The sequence below is a fragment of the Phoxinus phoxinus genome (genome assembly GCF_949152265.1).
Source record: "Phoxinus phoxinus genome assembly, chromosome: 17".
NCBI lineage: Eukaryota > Metazoa > Chordata > Actinopteri > Cypriniformes > Leuciscidae > Phoxinus > Phoxinus phoxinus.
Genome location: NC_136892.1, coordinates 1,597,717 through 1,618,894, shown reverse-complemented (window position 1 = coordinate 1,618,894; position 21,178 = coordinate 1,597,717). Strand labels below are relative to the sequence as shown.

The window sequence follows — 21,178 nt, the reverse complement described above, 5'->3', positions numbered from 1 at the left end:
GTTGAGTTCGGCTCTAATAACAAGGTCACATGAGACACAGCCATCTTCTAACCGTATAAATACAGGGAACTATATTCTCAATTTCTCAGAAGGCTCTAAAGTAACTAAAAGTCGGCGTGTTCCTTTAAGTTTGTTGAGTTCAGCCTTAGAATGTTTCAGCTAGTTGCCAAGTGTGTCCCCAACTTTACATTGAACACGTAACATTAGTAGAGTTTCCAGAAAGAAATAACTTCTGCCCAGTAACAGGAGCGGTCACAACCCCAGATTTATTTCAACAAAATAATGAAAATACAGTTTATATAGCGCACTCTCTTCTCAGCTGTACATGATCAGAAACATTCATTTACAATAAAACATACATTAAAAAACCCTTTATGCTTATATCATTAATACAATCAATGCTGTTCATAGCAAAACAACATACTCAAAAAATAAAACAATAATAAGAATAAAAGCATCTGGGTCCAGACAGGTAAAGTAAACCATAAAAATGTAATACTCCAGTTATTGTCCCTTAATATAATACATTTATTTCAACCCTATACATCGAAGGTTGTATTCATTTGCTTACAGAGAGTAACAACTATGAAACCATTTGCATTCTATACAAAATGTTCTGTCCAAAGAGCATTAACTAACAAGGAATGAAAATGCACATCTAGCATATAAATATATTTTCCCTTGACAAGCAATATTGATCTCGCGCACTATGTACAACGACAGGAGTAGCAAACCCAATATCTGAGACTGTACAATCGGACGACGTCATAAGTGCGCCATCCACACGTTATTATTGCGTAAAAAACTAGGCAGACGCAGCACGATGCGCATTTCAGCGAGAAGAAACACTGTAAACCGAGAACGTGTGTAAACGTCGCTGAAATCATGCGTAATGAGGCGTAACCTTGTTCATCTTTACACACATCCAGAAAGGTGTGCGCCACTAAAGTACCGTAAACACTCGTCTCTGAACATGTTTCATCTGTGTTCGAGTCGAGAAGGTGCTGCACACACACACTACGAGACAAAAGTGTGTTTTCTCCCAGAGGAACCGATTGGATGGTGAACAGTGTGTCTCTGCACGGCGAGTGTGTGAAATGAAGAGGTAATGGAGAAGCTTCACTTCTGAGAGCGTTTGGTGGACAATCTTTCTTCAGCGAGTTGGTCGATGATCAAAGATAGACGGGTTTTGTAGTTAAACGTCTTTGGTTAACTGGTGCAAACCTGTAGCTTCTCTGGCATGAACCAGGAGTGTGTGTGAAGCGCTGAGGTCCAGTCACACGGCAGAAACCTGCTCATCTGAAACACACACATGAAGACGGTCAGTTAAAGTGCTGAGAGCTTCTTCAACACACAGCAAAGCATCAGCACACACGGACAGCAACGCTACATCCCAAACCTCAAACGCTACTTACACCCAATGTCACCCAAACATGACCAGCTCACATTTCACCCCGACGGAAATGATATTTAGCATAACATAAAGCATATTTTGTACGCAGACTGTACGCAAATTCAGAGAATATTACTCTGAGAATATTCAGAGAGTTCACTTCAAATAAAATGCATCATTTACACTATGAAGCATTTTCTATTCGTTTTACATCCACTGAATTTGAAAACATTTTCTGATTAGCGTTGAGTTTGTCTGATCTGGGGGCTCGTCCGGGATATTCCCTGTAGTCTTTGTTATTCTCAGTGAGTATTCTCCTCCCTCTGTTGTTATTTTATTAAGGCAAGACACCCCAGGTGAAAAGAATAAAAAATATAACAGATTTTACCAAAAAAAAAAAAAAAAAAAAGTATTACAAGTTTTCTGTTGCTTAAATATACAAGTGAGGCATAGATTATCTAATTAAATATGCATTAATTTGCAAACATTTCCGGGAAATAAATCTGCACTACATTGGATAAAGCCAGGTTCAAAAATCGTGTTTGATTTTGTATGAAGGGGACATATCATGAAAATCTGACTATTTAATTGCTATTATCGGGTCCCCGGTGCTTCTACCAACACAGAAAACTTGAAAAGTGAAATCCAATAACCTTTCTCTGCAAGCATGTAAAAAATAAGCTGATCAAATTTTGCTCTTCTTCTGATGTATGAAGAGGATCTTATTATAATATAACCGGCCCTTAATCTGCACGTTTACACACACCAGCCGACATTTGGTTTTTAGAAGCGACAACAGAGACAGTTCTAAGGCAATGGCAGAAGATCCAGCAAAGCATGAAACTGTTCTGTGGTTGAGCACAGACGAGCACTGAACACTATTGACCAGAACATGTCAGCGCGGTCTTATAAACACCTCAGGAACTGTGGACACTTGTGTAAAAGTTCAACATGATGATGAGATGATCAGTGTAACTCCACAACAACTACAGAAATGTCTTTCTTGAGAAGTTGAGAAAGGTCATCTTCTTTGGTGGGCAGGGCTTATATGGCAGCGGGTCGAGCTGGTGCCAGTCTGCACACAATGGCAGTACTGCAGCCGTACCAGGCCGACCTTCTAAAAGAGATTGATGAGGGCGAGGGACCAACTCCAGATGAAAAAAACAGTCTGCAGCCTTTAAGCAGTGGGCATCCCCAGCCATCCACCTGCTCCTCCGCCTACAGACAGGCGCAAAAAGAGAGTGTCGCTTCTAGAGCCCCCCCTCGAGGAGCCTGGAGGCATAGTTGGCGCTCTCAACCAAAGCCTCAACAAAAGCAGGGCGACCTGAGGGCCGTCCTGCAGGAGAAAAAGGCTTCGGGTAAGAGATCCTAACAAACGTAGGAGCTCTTTGGGCTGCCCTACCTGTGGCGGAGCGATCAAGGTCACCTCCTCCACGGAGCCCGCAAGAAATCGATGTTGTCGTCAAGTGCGCTTCAGAACGCATCAGTTTCCAACAAACGCACGCTGCACTGTCTGCCCCACAGGTTTGTGGCCAGGCAGCATTCGCACACCGAGAATCGTTTTCGATTAAACCCTGCCGGAGATCCACTTCAGGGGGTCGAGAAAGAATCTCGAACGATAGCCGAAACCAGCCTCGAGAGGCTAGTTTCCTTGGTAAAATATTTTGATGCATGGAAAAATCTAACGAACATTCCTCTTTGGGCCCTGTGCACCATTCAAAAATGGGTACAGACTGCAGTCCAGACCACCCCATTGAAGTTCGGTGGGCGGAAACCGAACTGCAGTCGACCCAGCGCAGGGTTGGGTATTTGAACAGGAAGTAAACTCCCTGCTGGTGAAGGAGGCCATAGAATGTGTTCCTACGCCGGACAGGGTGTCCGGGTTTTACAGCCGCTAGTTCATAGTTCCCGAGAAGGATGGGGGGTTGCGTCCAATAATAGATCTCAGGCACTTGAATCGGTCTCTGAGGAGGTTCAGGTTCAAGATGCTCACTATTCCCATCATCGTGAATCAAATTCAATCCGAGGATTGGTTTGTCACGATAGATCTAAGGGACGCATACTTTCACATTTCCATCCTTCCACCTCACAGGAAGTTCCTGAGGTTCGCATTCGGGGACGAGGCGTTCCAATATTGGATTCTTCTTTTCGGCCTAGCTCTCTCCTAGCTCCAGTGAGGCTTCAGGGTATCAGGGTGCTAAATTATATAGACGACTGGCTTATTATGGCCCAGTCACAAGAGCTGGCAGTTCAGCATCAAGGTGTCGTCCTTGCCCACATCGAGATCCTGGAGTTGAGACTCAACACGAAAAAGAGCATGTTGGTGCATCCTCCTGTGGTCCAAGGGGAGACTGTTGTCTCTCAGAGCAACATACATCCTTGGGGATCAGAATCAGGGAGCAGACATCCAGTCGAGGCAGGAGCTAAGGCCCGAGGTGGTGGAGTCAATTTGTCAGAGGTTCGGCCCAGTGGAAGTGGATCTGTTAGCGTCTCGAGAGACGACACACTGTCCACTGTGGTTCTCCCTCACACATCCAGCCCCACTGGGGTCACACATCCAGCCCCACTGGGGTCACACATCCAGCCCCACTGGGGTCACACATCCAGCCCCACTGGGGTCACACATCCAGCCCCATCAGGAAGGACCTGCTGACGCAGGCAGAGGGCTTAATATTTCACCCTCTACTATGTGCCTTAAGTGCCTTCTAATGTGGCACGGCATCCTCCACCTCACGTGACGGTGGATGAAGAGAGGCTTAACTTGCTCTGCCCTGTCAGAGCTCTCAAGATATATATTCAGAGGTCCTCTTCATGGCGGAAGTCAGACCAGTTGCTGGTGTGCTTCGGGTCCCCCAAGAAAGGGGTTCCCGCATCTAAACAGACCATCAGCAACTGGATCGTTCAGGCAATATCTATGGCTTATCAGGTGCGCAGTTTGCCTTTACCTTTGGCCGTGAGGGCTCAATCAACCAGAGGCATGTTGTCCTCTCTAGAGCATCGGTTCCCAACAGGGGGGTCGCGGCCCACAAGGGGGCTCAGCGCGCTCTGTGGGGGGTGACGTCATATTTTGAAAAGTTTTGAGCAATGAGCATTAAATAAAAGTCCTTAACTTTTTTCTGTTCAAAATTTATATAATGAGCGAGTTCATCATGAATCCATTTTCCAAACCGTGTTTTTGTCTTATCCTGAGCCACTATGGTACACCTATAAGTGTTTACACTGGGACTATTTTACACTGGTTCGGATCGCTGCTGCTGCGGAGTAGCCCAGGCACTGCGTGACTTGTCATAGACGTACACAGAGAGAAGTAGTTCTGGCTACAATGTTCTTCAGAAAGACGCATTATTCTGTTAATAAACGCAAGTTTATTATCGCTCGTTATAGCGCCAAAAGCGTCAAAAATAAAGCCTCACTTTGATAAAGCCTCACAAATAACATGCAAGTATTGAGTTCCCAGACAGCAGTCATTTAGTAATAACATATATTCTTTCTTTTTTTTACCTACACTCCAGTGTGAATATTTTTGTTATTGCATTTCAAATAGGGCCAATTTATAGGCTACTCCTAGGCTTACGTTTTTAAATGACAAAGGGCCTACTGATGTTTTTGTTGTTGTATTTTCAATATTATAGGCTATTATTTGTGCATAAACATATCTGGTTATAGTAAACATACCATTTGTTTGAAAACAACATATTTTGTCATCCTTGCCTTAAAGCTTACAAGAGCGATAATTCCATTAAATGTGAAGGGGGCCCTAAAATATTTTCTTGGGAAAAAGGGGGTCTCAGATAAAAAAAGGTTGGGAACCACTGCTCTAGAGCCCTGCTCTCAGGGGACCCGATCCAAAAAGTGTGCAATGCAGATGGATGGGTCACCCCACACACTTTTATTTGATTTTATAGTCTGGACATCCCTTCTACGTCTAGCACTCTCGTGTTCTCGTCCTAAATGTGCAGCTTCACACTGGGACAGGCAGGGCTCGTTGTGGCATAGTGGGTACCTGTTCCCCAAAGTGGCGTAGTCGACGCAGTTCGAGTCCCTGAAAGGGAAAGTCTCGGGTTATGACTGTAACCCTTGTTCCCTGAGAAGGGAACGAGACACTGCGTCCCTTCGCCACGCCTTCCCCTGCCTGGGAGCGACTTGCTTGATCACAGAAGCTAACTCTGTTGTGTGCCGGCGTCCCTTTGTAGCTTCTGTGTATGCCGTCAAACGTTACGTCATAACGCAACACCAATCACGATTGGCTTGGTTTCATTCATGCTTCAGAGGCGTTACGCTAAGGGCGTTCCCCAAAGTGTCGTAGTCGACGCAGTGTCTCATTCCATTCTCAAGGAACAAGGGTTAGTCGTAACCCGAGACGTTTTTTAAGTAGGGGATTTCATATTTCTCTTTATATCACTCCATAAATCAGAAAATACAGTCAACAGACACAGAGAGAGAGAGAGAGAGAGAGAGAGAGAGAGAGAGAGAGAGAGAGAGAGAGAGAGAGAGAGAGAGAACATTTTCAACATGTTTTTAGTAATTAAATGGTCATGAACAAACCTTCAGAATATAGATAGAAAAAATATGTAAAGTATGGTGTATTTAAAGCTGGAGACCGTGGAGAAAAAAAGCCAATCTATGAACACAAATAAAAATTGCAAACGCAAATAAAAACCAAGGCTTTGTCTGTGTCTTGCCTTAATATCAGCTTTGATTAAACTTGGCACAACAAATGCTACCATGATACAGAAGCAGTTAAAAAATCATATTTTCTTCGTGTAAAATACCATTTGCTTCTTTATCTGTGAGGGTGAAATGCGAGCCGGCCGTGTTTCTGAGCTCCGCAGGGGTCGGCCACATACCCTCCTCGCTCTCAGCGTGAGTCTGGAGAGCAACACTGGGCGGCCGGGACAGGTTGGGCTCGGCCAGGCTGTGTCTCAGCTTACACCTCTGCAAGGCCACGCTATAATCGGGCGGCTTTACGTGGGCTTTTCCTCCGTCCTGCACGAGTGTGTCGCCCAGACTCAGGCCCTGGTACCCCGGCGGGGTCGGGGGCGGCGCCGTGAACCTATCGTCTTTGCAGGGTGATGTTACACAGTACACTGGCAGGAAGCAGGAGCACAGGGGCAGGAAGTGATGTGATGAAGGGGAAGGAGCACAGAAAACACACACACACACACAAACACACACAGACACAAGGCAAACATCAATTAAAGAAATGGGGTACGTAAATCAAAGAAACTGACACAAGCATGCACGAGTCAAGCAGATTTGCACATCGAGGATGAACGCTGAACGCTTCACACAAACACGGCACAAAAACGTCCTGAACTTGTGCTTCTGCAACATTTATCTCTGATAGAAGAAAATTAAATTGAAATTTACTTTTTCACTCACCGGCCAATGCCAAGTTACCAGCCTTTCAGAACTTCTACTAGCCAAAGAAATAATAATATCTAATAATAAATAAATAAATAAACCAGATTAACTACTTCACAGATTTATTTAAACATAATAAGTAACCCGCCAAATTGGCTCGTGATTTGACAGCGTTTCCCGCCACAGTTGATTTTTACCAGCATTTGGCGTTCATTTCAAACCCTGATTATAATGTAAAAATGAAAATGCGTCACGGGTTGATTCTCTAACCAGTTTATAGTTACTGATAGTGATGTTCATGTCTTCTTGCTAACAGGATGTTAAAAGACACAAATGATGTCACTTCCTGGGTGACACAAATTGGCAGAATGTTGCAATGTTTTTTTAATGAGTCTGAATGTTGGGTTTGGTCATTTAAAGAAGTGACTAATAAACTGTGTTCTTCTACTATGACCTGAAGATCAGCGCAACAGAGATTGTATGAATTTCAGTGCATTTGATGTGTGAGAACTGAACTGAGCTGGACGATGACATCACAGTTTTCTCCAGAGCGGCTATTTATATAAATGAACTAAATTAATAACTTTTTTACAACAAACATGAACCATCACTGAAATTTCTTAAGCTGGACTGTGACGCTATTTTCTTCTAGAAACAAACTTTGGTGCATTATTTTCCTGTTATCTCTGTAAATCTGCTTTAAAATAATCTGTATTGTAAAAAGCGCTGTATAAATAAAGGTGACTTGACTTGACTTTAAAACGGGCTAGATTAAGAATAATTGATTGCTCACTGAGGCACCAAAGCATCATGTTGACTTTCTAGCAACTCACTGTTTAAAGTACGTAGAGGTAGGTGATAAGACCAAAATATTTACAATATTTGTAATGTTCAACCACAGTAAGGAACGCATTATAGTAATTCTGCCTGAAATCAGAGACATTACTAGTTGAAAATAAAGGTGATCTTTTAACTGTCAAACGCCTTTTTGAGCATAGAAGAGAATATGCATTATGCAAATACATCTGACTTTGATTAAACTGATGTCAACTGATGTCTTTATTGTAAAAGTGTATCAAGACACCAGTTTGTGCCTTATTTGTGTAAAGCGCAGGACGTCCTGGGTAAATCGCTCTACTGATGTACAGTGGTCAACATTTGAAGTTCATCAAAGTTGTGCTAAGACAAGAACGGGTATTGTTCAAAATGTATGTATAACTTTGATGAAAGGTTATGATCTACTTCAAATGTTGACTACTACAGTATATACTATATATATATGTGTGTGTCCTCGAGGTATCAAGACACAAGCACTCAGCAGCGCAAGCCAAAAGAGCTGCACATTGAGAGGATAGTGAACTCTGCCGTGTCACGTGTAGAAGCCGAAGCTCTCGCTCACCTATGAGTCCTTTCTCCGTGCTGGACGTGATCATCTTGTATGCGGGATCTGTGCTGTTCTGCCCGTCGGAGGCGGCGTGATCTGAGCTCTTGCGTTTGATGGTGCCGTAGCTTCCCTCGTAAGTGTCCGACAGCGAGCTAGAGGACTGACTGAACTCAGAGCCGTCTCTGGACACCCCCGGGCCGGTCTCCACCTCAGCGATCGGGCCGCCCATGGGCGTGTGGCGGTGGGTGAGCAGGTCCGGGCCGCGCGGGCCTGGGAGAGTCTGGAGGCTGTCGTGAGAGTTACTGGAGCAGGAGGTCCAGCTCCCGCGCCCGCTGTCGGCCATCTCAGAGGCCGAGGAGTGATTCGGCACCGTCAGCTCCTCAACGCTCGTCGAACACGGGACGCTCGACTCCCTCTTCACAGAGGATCGAGGTGAAGATGAACTAGGGCGAAAGAGACGTGCACAGTGACTGAGTCAAAAATAGAGTCAAAAACTGGAGACTTATAACTGGAGACTTATAACTGGAGTCAATAACTGGAGACATACAACTGGAGACTTACAACTGGAGACTTACAACTGGAGACTTACAACTGGAGTCTTATAACTGGAGTCAATAACTGGAGACTTACAACTGGAGACTTACAACTGGAGACTTACAACTGGAGTCTTATAACTGGAGTCAATAACTGGAGACTTACAACTGGAGACTTACAACTGGAGACTTATAACTGGAGACAATATCTGGAGACATACAACTGGAGACATACAACTGGAGACTTACAACTGGAGACTTACAACTGGAGTCAATAACTGGAGACTTACAACTGGAGACTTATAACTGGAGACTTACAACTGGAGACTTATAACTGGAGACTTATAACTGGAGTCAATAACTGGAGACTTATAACTGGAGTCAATAACTGGAGACTTACAACTGGAGACTTACAACTGGAGACTTACAACTGGAGACTTACAACTGGAGACAATATCTGGAGACATACAACTGGAGACATACAACTGGAGACTTACAACTGGAGTCAATAACTGGAGACTTACAACTGGAGACTTATAACTGGAGACTTACAACTGGAGACTTATAACTGGAGACTTATAACTGGAGACTTATAACTGGAGTCAATAACTGGAGACTTATAACTGGAGTCAATAACTGGAGACTTACAACTGGAGACTTACAACTGGAGACTTACAACTGGAGTCAATAACTGGAGACTTACAACTGGAGACTTATAACTGGAGACTTACAACTGGAGACTTATAACTGGAGACTTATAACTGGAGACTTATAACTGGAGTCAATAACTGGAGACTTATAACTGGAGTCAATAACTGGAGACTTACAACTGGAGACTTACAACTGGAGACTTACAACTGGAGACTTACAACTGGAGACAATATCTGGAGACATACAACTGGAGACATACAACTGGAGACTTAGAACTGGAGACTTACAAATGGAGACTTACAACTGGAGACTTACAACTGGAGTCAATAACTGGAGACATACAACTGGAGACTTATAACTGGAGACTTACAACTGGAGACTTACAACTGGAGACTTACAACCGGAGACTTACTCTACAACTGGAGACTTACAACTGGAGACTTACAACTAGAGACTTACAACTGGAGTCAATAACTGGATACTTATAACTGGAGACTTACAACTGGAGATATATAGAGATTTAGGCATTATCAAAGTCTGCTTTGTTTGTGATTAGTTTGTGCATTATATTCAAACAAAGACACAGAAAGCATTATGTCACCCATAATCAAAATGGATTTTGAAGACATCATATGCCAGTTTGCACGGTCAAAATCCAGAAAAAGGCCATTGTAAGTTGTTTAACCCTCTGGGGACGAATTGGGCGGTACCGCCCAAAATGGCATACTTTTACAAATGTGCAATTATCTTCAAAACTATTAATGATAGAGAGGTGCGGTCTTTTTTGCCGTCTTCCTCAGATTCCGCTGAAAATAGTGATATCACGTTTGTATTATACACACGCTTCCCTGTTGCGCAATACCACTGCATAAAAAGGCCAATGAAATCGATGTTGTTAGGCAAATTCCACCAATGGAAAAATTGCCGCTGGGAGGATTTTTTTTTTTACCCAATCAGAGGAAGGTTACCATGGCGTATTCTAGCCAATCAGAGGACTCTGTAGCCTTCAACATGTACAAACAAACAGCGTCATGTGGACGGAGAAAGAGACAGATAGCGAACGGAGCGGAGTATTACAGAGCGCACAGAGATCTATATAAGAGAGAGACAGAATAACTTAAATAGCATTATTATTGTATTGTTTTAGCACTTTTATGATGGCAAGCAGTAAGATTTACGGCAGAACAAGCTCTGGAACAGTTAGTGGAAAGTAAATCTGCCAGGTTGTGAGTGTGTCTGTTCTTCAGAGCAAGCAGGTCTCATTTAGTTCGAAGCAGACCGCTTTTTCACGCCTGGGACTGTTTGTAAAAAAAGTTCCTTATTTCATTGTTCTTATCTTAACACATTTGATTGAACAATTACAAATGGCTGTCAAGCAAAGGGTTTGACAAATATTTTTTTGGTTCAAAAACTGTTCACTATTGTTGTGTGAGCTGTGATTTTCAGTAATAAATGACAAAAATCTAATTTTCGTTTTTGAAATTATCTCGATTATTGTACATTTTTCACTCATACTTCCTTTATAAACACATTACATGCATGCTTATGTTAGCTTTGGGTCTTCTGAATCCATAGATACCAAACACATGGTGTTCCATCTCCATTACATATGGTTTATAAGCCCAAATGTAAAAATAGAGAAAACGGACCAAAAAGGGCTTAGTCCCCCCCAGAGGGTTAAGTATTTGTGAATAATATCATTGCTAATGTCTTTGTTTGTGTGCTTTAGTACATCAATACAAGCAATGTAACATTATAGCAGTGAGCAGGTGCCCATTAACTGCAGATGTTGTTAAATATTAAGAGTTATATGATTTTTCCCCCATGTTCTATTCTACAAAACTGCTAATTTGTACAGTTTCATTATAACATGTTATAAGCTGATATGCACCTGGTGGCGGGCTGAGTGAGGTCTGCGTGTGTGTTGGCGGGCGTCTCTGACGGGCAGCTGGCGGTGTTTGCTGTGGGCATGGAGTCCACAGAGCAGTTACTGACGATGCTGGAGCGGGAAGAGATCTCGCTGGAGTCGGACAGCTCGGATCTGACCACGGGCATCAGGGCGTAGCCTATCAGAGAGAGCAGACGGGAGATCAGCGTGTGTGTCGTCACACTCGCAGGACATCATGAGCACGACACGGAGCCAACAGAGCAATGCAAACATCTGCCTTTATTACACAACTGAGGAAACCACGTCATTTAAAGTGAAGAACCATCGACGATGGCACAATCACAACACATCTCAACTGCTCTCAGAACAACACATCTCAACACATCAACTCATCTGCTCTCTGAACAACACATCAACTCATCTGCTCTCTGAACAACGCATGACATTACACTTAAAAGCACTTCAAAGATCCTGCCATCAATCACTCAACTCGTGTGACACAAACGGGGAGTGTTTTGTGTGAAAAAAACCCAATAATGAATCACACACTCGACCTAATCGTGTTGCGACCTATCTTGACGTGTCAACTTTGATCGCTCTGATGACATCTGAGAGAACACTGTCAGTGAATGTGGCTCGATGATGATGATGATGATGACAGGATCTTCATCAACTCTCTGAACAATGCATGACATTACACTTAAAAGCACTTCAAAGATCCTGTCGTCAATCACTCAACTCGTGTGACACACAAACTGGGAGTGTTTTGTGTGAAAAAACCCAATAATGAATCACACACGGCATCTGTGAGTGAGTGTGTCTCGATGATGATGATGATGATGATGAGGATCTTTGGCTGAACTAGTGTCTAACTCGTGTGCTCATCACACAGTCTTCCTCCTGCAGTGTCTGTCTGTCCTCTCAGTGAGTCTCGGACTGTCTGTCTGCTGCTCGTCCTGTCTCAGCGCCTCGGCTCTGTCCCTGGACTTGCTCCTGTCTCTAAAGAGTGTGAAGGGGGACCGGAAGCGCTTGCGTGGCTTCTTCTCTGGCTGTGTCTGGCTATTCTCGTGCTGTCTGTCGCTCTGACAGGTCATCTTCAGGATCTGTCTGTGAAGGAAAGCCCCACCTATGCCGTATGTGCGCGCCGGCGCTCGAGTGTTGACCTCGCTGGCCAGAGACGACGACGAGCCCGACAGGTTCAGTCTGGGAGCTGCGCCTGCTGGGAGAGGAGCATGGGGAAAACTCAGGATCAATTCTCATTTATGTGTACAGCGCTTTCACAATACACCATTTCAAAGCAGCTTTGCAGAGAGTCCACATTACAGTTTAGAGTCTGTTATCAGAGGAAACTGTCTAAGTTATGTATTTCAGAATCAATGAATCATGGGAATATTTCAGAATCAATGAAGCCTTAATGCATGCATATCATGACAGACACAATTAACCATGTAATGCCTGACATATGAAATAATAGCCTTTTTAAATGGAAGTTTATCGGGCCTTTAAACAACATAATAAAAAATAAAAAATCGAGTGCATATAAAAATATGCATTGACATATTTTAGTGTTGGGCTTGTGTTTACATAATATGTATGTGTACTGTGTATCTATAAATACACAAATATGGACGTATATATTTAAAAAAAAAATGTTATTTATATATAAAATATTAATATATACTATAAATTATGTATAATATATATATGCAAATATTTCTTAAATATATACATGCATATGTGTGTATTTATATATACAAAATAATTATACACAGTACACACACATATATTATGTGAACACAAACTTTTATTTCGGATGTGATTAATGGTTGCACAGCACTACTATGTTTATATGGCCAAAAACTAAGAGGAAATTCTGATGCTTGTGATGTAAATCAATGAGATCTTTATAACAGTGAAGCAGATACTGACAGAAAATCAGATAAAATCACTCTCGTCACTCAATATCAGCTATATAATTATAATTATATTATAATATATAATGTCTTAGTAAGATGATATTTAATGCTTAATTTTTTAAATCAAAGCTCTGTAGTTTTGAAACATATAATGCAATGCAATACAACGTGATCAAAAGCATGATGATAATATTTGATACTTGATTTTTCTAAAAAATAAAAAACTTGTTTGTGGATAATCAAGTAAACCTGCTTCAAATATTACTGACAATATGAAAGCTATTATGTTTCCTTGATATCAGTGCAGATTAGACAGCAGAAACACACGAGCTGACGGAGGACGATTGTACAGTTACACTAAAAGACTTTTACTTGATAAAATAGTCTAAATTCTCAATCAGAGACGGAAGAACTGGAGAATATTGTGTGCGACAGGTTTATTGATCATGTTAGAGGCCTTAGAAATCAAATATGATACAGCTTTATAGGGTTAGCAACTGCTCCAGTGCGTCCACTTTGAGCTAGTACATGATAAGAAGTTGAGAGCCACTACTGAACTGAATACAGCAGAAGACGAGGAATAGAAAATACAGTCATGTCTTTATGTTTAAAATAAATAATTAATAATTATTATTTTCCTTTAACCCTCCCTTGTCTGGCTTAAGCTATCCTGAACAATGCCTGAACTGTGTATTTTGAGCACTTGTGGGGCCCTATTGTGACGATCTGAAACGCAAGTGTCAAAGTGCAAAGCGCAAGTAACTCTGTGGGCGGATCCCGGCACTGTTGCTATTTTCCCGGCGGATAAACGACTCTTGCGCCCGACGCAAATCTAAAATGTGTTGGTCTGAAGTCGCTTCATTATTCATAGGTGTGGTTTGGGCGTAACGTGAAATAAACCAATCAGAGCGTCCTCTCACATTCCCTTTAAGAGCCGGCGCGCTTGTTCCACGGCGGATCGCTATTATAACGGCGGATTTCTATTATAACGGCGGATTGCTATTATAACGGCGGATTGCTATTATAACGGCGGGCTTGCCGGCGCACTCCAGTAGCGGTTCACAGCCGAGGAGAGCGACGTTCTCGTCAGGGCCGTAAAACACAGAGAAGTGACATTGGGGATGATGGGAGAAACCACACAAATTAGCTTCGGTTAAACAGGCGTATAATTTGGGTAGTAAATGTGTAGCCTAATCTAGATTTTTTATTTATTTTTTATCTAGATTTATTTTTTCACATCTTCACGGACACAACAATGATTTCCCTCGTGTGTTAATATTTTTCCTTGTAATAATGTATGATTTGCAAAAATGAAAACTGCTGCATCCGTTTATATTAGAGAATCAAAGTGGATGCGCGTTAACATTATGGCCAAGCACGCGCCCTTAAAATACCATATGACTAACGCGCAACGCGCCACTGTCTTTAGACTGTTTTTTTCCTGGTCAGTGGCGCAATTGCTTTCTAAAACTGGAAAATAGCACCATGGAAGTTTTGCGCCGGAACACGCTCCTCTTTTCACTGAACCGTCCCCGTGAGCGCAAGTTCATTCCCTAATTTACCGACGTGCGTCTGTGGAGGGAAAAGTCCGCTGTGCGCGGGTGCAGAATAGGAATGATACATGCGTCGGTGTTCAAAGTCAATTGCGCTGGGTGCAAGATAGGGCCCGTGTTGTTTTTGCCTCTTCACGATGACCCGCTTGCTGTATTCCTCATTTGTAAGTGGCTTTGGCGTCTGCTAAATCACTAAATGTAAATGTTATGGTTTTACAGTGACTGAAAGGGTTTGTCGTACCTTTGCGAGGAGATCCCTGAGGGGAGCCGGTGGGACTGGAGTGCAGGGACGAGGCGGTGGACGGGTCTTCGGCTCTCTTCACGCTCGCGTCATCGGCTTTCTTCAGCGTCTGAGGCGAGCTGGGAGCTGAAGTAAGCAAGTACACTTTATTTACATAGCACCCATCACAGATAGATAGAATAAAACACAGATAACACGATAAGCCCAATCAACTAAAAGCTTGTCTAAATAAAAGAAGAGCAAAGCAGACGGTCAGTCAGATGTCACTAACGTACGACTGACTCACTAAACCAGACGCTTATGAAGGAAGACTAGCTCATAGAATAACTCAATATTATACATGTGACCCTGGAGCACAAACCCAGTCTGGAGCCGCACGGGTATATCTGTGGCAATAGCAACTATACATTATACGGGTCAAAATTATCCATTTTTCTTTTATGCCAAAAATCATGAGGATATTAAGATCATGTTCCATGAAGATATTTAGTAAATGTCCTACCGTAAATATATAAAACATGTATTTTTGTGAGTGAATGCAGCACAATCGTGAACATAAATGCACAACTTTAAAGGAGATTTTCTCAATGTTTAATTTTTTTTGCTCCTCAGATTCCAGATTTTCAATAGTTGTGTCTTGACCAAATATTGTCCTATCCTAACAAACCACACATCAATGGAGAGATTATTTATTCAGCTTTCTGATGATGTATACATCTCAATTTCAAAAAATTGACCCATGTGACTGGTTTTGTGGTCAGGGTCACATATGTAAAATGCTGGAATAGTGTACGAGGACCCAGATAATGCTGGTGATGATGGTGTTGCACATGAAGCTGTGTGAAGGATGGAGACGGCTCACGTACTGAAGGAAGCGCTCAGGTCTTTAGCGAAGCTCTTCTTGCGCAGCGGGTACAGGCTAACGGGAGGAACCTGGAGCACCTGAGACACGCGGCTCTGGGGCCGGGAGGACGACACACCCGAGCGCAGCGACACCGGAGACATGTCCGACTTAGCGGAGCGCCGCTCGTTCAGGTTCTTCGACACTGCGGGAACACACACACACACACACACACAACATCAGGAACTGAGTTTGAGTGACAGATCATCATAGTGTTCTTCAGCACTGCAGGAACACACACACACAACATCAGGAACTGAGTTTGAGTGACAGATCATCATAGTGTTCTTCGACACTGCGGGAACACACACACACACACACACACAACATCAGGAACTGAGTTTGAGTGACAGATCATCATAGTGTTCTTCGACACTGCAGGAACACACACACACACACACACACACACACAACATCAGGAACTGAGTTTGAGTGACAGATCATCATAGTGTTCTTCGACACTGCAGGAACACACACACACACACACACACACACACACACAACATCAGGAACTGAGTTTGAGTGACAGATCATCATAGTGTTCTTCGACACTGCAGGAACACACACACACACACACACACACACACACACAACATCAGGAACTGAGTTTGAGTGACAGATCATCATAGTGTTCTTCAGCACTGCAGGAACGAACACACACACACACACACACACACACACACACACACACACACACACACAACATCAGGAACTGAGTTTGAGTGTAAGATCATCATAGTGTTCTTCGACACTGCAGGAACACACACACACACACACACACACACACACAACATCAGGAACTGAGTTTGAGTGACAGATCATCATAGTGTTCTTCGACACTGCAGGAACACACACACACACACACACACACAACATCAGGAACTGAGTTTGAGTGACAGATCATCATAGTGTTCTTCGACACTGCAGGAACACACACACACACACACACACACAGACACACACACACACACACACACACACACACACAACATCAGGAACTGAGTTTGAGTGACAGATCATCATAGTGTTCTTTAACACTGCAGGAACACACACACACACACACACACACACACACAAACACAACATCAGGAACTGAGTTTGAGTGACAGATCATCATAGTGTTCTTCGACACTGCAGGAACACACACACACACACACACACACAACAACATCAGGAACTGAGTTTGAGTGACAGATCAGATCATCATAGTGTTCTTCGACACTGCAGGAACACACACACACACACACACACACACACACACACACACACACACACACAACAACATCAGGAACTGAGTTTGAGTGACAGATCATCATAGTGTTCTTCGACACTGCAGGAACACACACACACACACACAACAACATCAGGAACTGAGTTTAAGTGACAGATGAGATCATCATAGTGTTCTTCGACACTGCAGGAACACACACACACACACACACACACACACACACACACACAACAACATCAGGAACTGAGTTTGAGTGACAGATCATCATAGTGTTCTTCGACACTGCAGGAACACACACACACACACACACACACACACACACACACAACAACATCAGGAACTGAGTTTGAGTGACAGATCATCATAGTGTTCTTCGACACTGCAGGAACACACACACACACACACACACACACACACACACACAACATCAGGAACTGAGTTTGAGTGACAGATCAGATCATCATAGTGTTCTTCGACACTGCAGGAACACACACACACACACACACACACAACAACATCAGGAACTGAGTTTGAGTGACAGATCAGATCATCATAGTGTTCTTCGACACTGCAGGAACACACACACACACACACACACACAACATCAGGAACTGAGTTTGAGTGACAGATCATCATAGTGTTCTTCGACACTGCAGGAACACACACACACACACACACACACACACACACAACATCAGGAACTGAGTTTGAGTGACAGATCATCATAGTGTTCTTCGACACTGCAGGAACACACACACACACACACACACACACACACAACATCAGGAACTGAGTTTGAGTGACAGATCAGATCATCATAGTGTTCTTCGACACTGCAGGAACACACACACACACACACACACACAACAACATCAGGAACTGAGTTTGAGTGACAGATCAGATCATCATAGTGTTCTTCGACACTGCAGGAACACACACACACACACACACAACAACATCAGGAACTGAGTTTGAGTGACAGATCAGATCATCATAGTGTTCTTCGACACTGCAGGAACACACACACACACACACACACACAACAACATCAGGAACTGAGTTTGAGTGACAGATCAGATCATCATAGTGTTCTTCGACACTGCAGGAACACACACACACACACACACACACAACAACATCAGGAACTGAGTTTGAGTGACAGATCAGATCATCATAGTGTTCTTCGACACTGCAGGAACACACACACACACACACACACACACACACACAACATCAGGAACTGAGTTTGAGTGACAGATCATCAGTGTTCTTCGACACTGCAGGAACACACACACACACACACACACAACAACATCAGAAATTTGGTATATCACATAAAATAAATGCTGGATGGATTTCTTCTTTTAGAAGAAGATGTGAATAAACTACGATGAAAACACATTTACTGAATAAATCCCTCAAAACCTCACGTGACTGAGCCTATGCAAATCCAAACGAGTGAACTTCTCAATCTAGCGCTGTTCCTTCCGCCCACTAGATGGCGGTGACTAGCCGTGTGAGATCCGGGGCCCGTCGCGTAAGCTTAGCCACTGTGTTAAAACTGTGTCCAAAGAACTCATCTGGCCAACTAGACACTAGTCGAGAGGTAATCAGTCTTACTTTTCTGACTCAAAATAATATAGAATTCATAGACAATTTTTGGGGCAAACCTGACCTGTTGAAAAGAGATGGTATTCATTCAGAATGAACAATAATTAAAACAAATTGAATTAATAAATACATAATAATATTGAAGCACATGCTTCTCTCTAAGGCCGGTTATGAATGTAATTTGATACTTATGACTGATCATGCACGAGTTTTCAGCGCGTTCAGTGTGTGTTCACAGCGGTGTTTAAAATCTGCTGCATTCACAGTCAGAGGATGTGTCAGTGGTTAAGTGTGTGTCCAGCATTACTCTGCTCTCAGCGGCTCAAACCTCCGCTAACTCTACAATGATGTTGGGTTTAGATGCGCAAGGAATTAGTCCTACATACAAGAGCGTTTTAATGACAAAAACTTTACAAACGTCTTGAAATTCATCATCTGAACAATATTTCGAGGTGTGGTAACTGTAGTATAAGTAGAATAATTGACGACAGGCCGTTGAATTATTAGAAAAATAATGCACACCCGAGGAGTAACTCCGCTTCGCGTCGTGACCGCGTCACCACCTCGGGTGTGCATTATTTTTCTAATAATTCAACGGCCTGTCGTCAATTATTCCTTACTTGATGCTCATTTTTATCTTATTTTATTAAGTAACGCTGTGGATGGGAGAACGTGTGACAGACATGAGTTTGATTGGGGAATAAAGTGCGAGTTGTGAGATGCCAATCGCCTCCGTGAGTCTGTCTGGCCTCTGCTATAACTTTAGCTGTGAGCTCCGGTATCCCTATTTTTCTTCCTGACACAACGCGTTACACTACGTAAACACTTTCCCGTAATCAACGGCGGCGTGACGTCGACCATCGTAGCGCAGTATTGCAAGCCTATAGGGTTCGGTGGAAAAAAATGATAAGGTTCGGCAGAAACCGAACCCCTTTAAAAAACCCAGTATTCGGCCGAATCCGAAACCGTGCATCCCTAGTCTTAACCAGGTCTCCAGACGGAGAGATAGCGATATCTCAGTGTGATTCTCCTAGTTAAATAAGTCTTGATCACCCTGAGGGGGGTTTATTCTGAGATAACAACTGACATCATCCCGCTCATCACACGGACACTCTTCACACAGGTAGTAAGTGAGGAGACGCACGTGTGCTGTAGGTCGGTTCGCACTGCACAGACATGTTCTGGAGCTTGTCCTCGTCCTCCTCCACCTCCAGGTGAGCCAGATACTGCTTCACCCGCCGGGACATCTGCGCGTCCTCGTACAGCTTCCTGGCGTTCAGCAGAGAGCTGCGCCGCACGCGCTTCTTGTGGCCCGCCTGGACCTCCAGCAGGTTTGAGTTGGTGCTGGCCTGACTCAGAGACCTGAGGAAGAGTGAGACACGACATCAGTGTCAGGGGAGACGCCCACTGGCCAACGGGAAGACGTTCACACACAGAAAAACAACATCTAGTCAAGTCAAGTCTCCTTCTTTTATACAGCGCTTTAACACTATAGAGTGTGTCACAGCAGCTTTACAGAGATAACAGGAGATTACAGTAACAGAGAGTGTGTGGCTTTACAGCAGCTCTAGAGTAAAGTTATTGTCCAGATAAAGTTAGTCTTGATTGATTCACTTCCGTTGTAAAGATCATTAGTGATTAAAGGAGAACTCCGGTCAATTTTAACATTGAGCTCATTTTTTAGTAAATATGGAGTGCTGTCAATACAGAGAACAACGACAAAAATCAGTGTTGCCTACACCGTGTTATCCTCTTTTTAAAATGTGCTCCCTATTGACTTGAATGGGGTCTAATTTTAAACCTGCTTTTATTTCTCTTATCATCCTTGATGATAGTCGAAGTCCACACTAGTCGATTGTCGAGTTCACGCGCGTGATCATAGTAACTAAACCTATGCGCGTGAACTCGACAATCGACTACTTTGGACTTCGACCGAAAACAGGAAGTAAATACAGGTCTGTGCGCTGGCTGATATAACATCATTTTTATTAATATCTTTCACATCTCCTGCAGTCAGATTCACTCGTGTTCACTCTGAAGGAATCACTCAACATGGCTGGGCACTTGTATGACACATCAAGGATGATAAGAGAAATAAAAGCAGGTTTAAAACTTGCCCCATTCAAGTCAATAGGGAGCAAATTTTAAAAAGAGGATAACACTGTAGGCAACACCGATTTTTGTCGTTGTTCTCTGTATTGACAGCACTCCAAATTTACTAAAAATTGAGCTCAATGTTAAAATTGACCGGAGTTCTCCTTTAACTTAGGGGCCGCTGACACGACACCGTTCTAACAGAAACCCTTAACTTGTTCTGTCCGTTCATTCGTACAACAGTGTTTAGTGCTCGAGAACGCAAACCTCGGGAAAAGAAAAAAGAAAAAAAAAGATTGATACGATCTCATCAATCGTAAGATGATAACGAAATGATAAAACGTTATCATCTCCGTGCAAACTTCAAAACCACGAACCTGTGAAACCGCAGACGGCGTGCACATGCGCATCACGTGTT

The 21,178-nt window shown here is 43.2% G+C and overlaps 1 protein-coding gene across 15 annotated transcripts in view; it reads right to left on the bottom strand.

The window, feature by feature from the left end:
- Positions 1–227: 227 nt before the first annotated feature.
- rapgef6 (Rap guanine nucleotide exchange factor (GEF) 6) overlaps positions 228–21,178 on the bottom strand; it is a 144,362-nt gene continuing 123,411 nt past the window's right edge. For 4 of the 15 annotated variants that reach the window (XM_079585008.1, XM_079585015.1, XM_079585017.1 and 1 more), the window contains 8 exons: positions 19,811–20,028; positions 15,790–15,969; positions 14,924–15,049; positions 12,340–12,432; positions 11,217–11,391; positions 8,157–8,584; positions 6,166–6,480; positions 235–1,299 (listed from right to left, as the gene is read on the bottom strand). In XM_079585008.1, coding sequence (XP_079441134.1) covers positions 1,277–1,299; positions 6,166–6,480; positions 8,157–8,584; positions 11,217–11,391; positions 12,340–12,432; positions 14,924–15,049; positions 15,790–15,969; positions 19,811–20,028 — 1,558 coding nt within the window. In that variant the 3' untranslated portion in view covers positions 235–1,276. Of the gene's footprint in view, positions 1,300–6,165; positions 6,481–8,156; positions 8,585–11,216; positions 11,392–12,339; positions 12,433–14,923; positions 15,050–15,789; positions 15,970–19,810; positions 20,029–21,178 lie in introns of all 15 variants that reach the window. The other 11 variants (XM_079585009.1, XM_079585010.1, XM_079585011.1 and 8 more) reach the window with 5 other exon arrangements.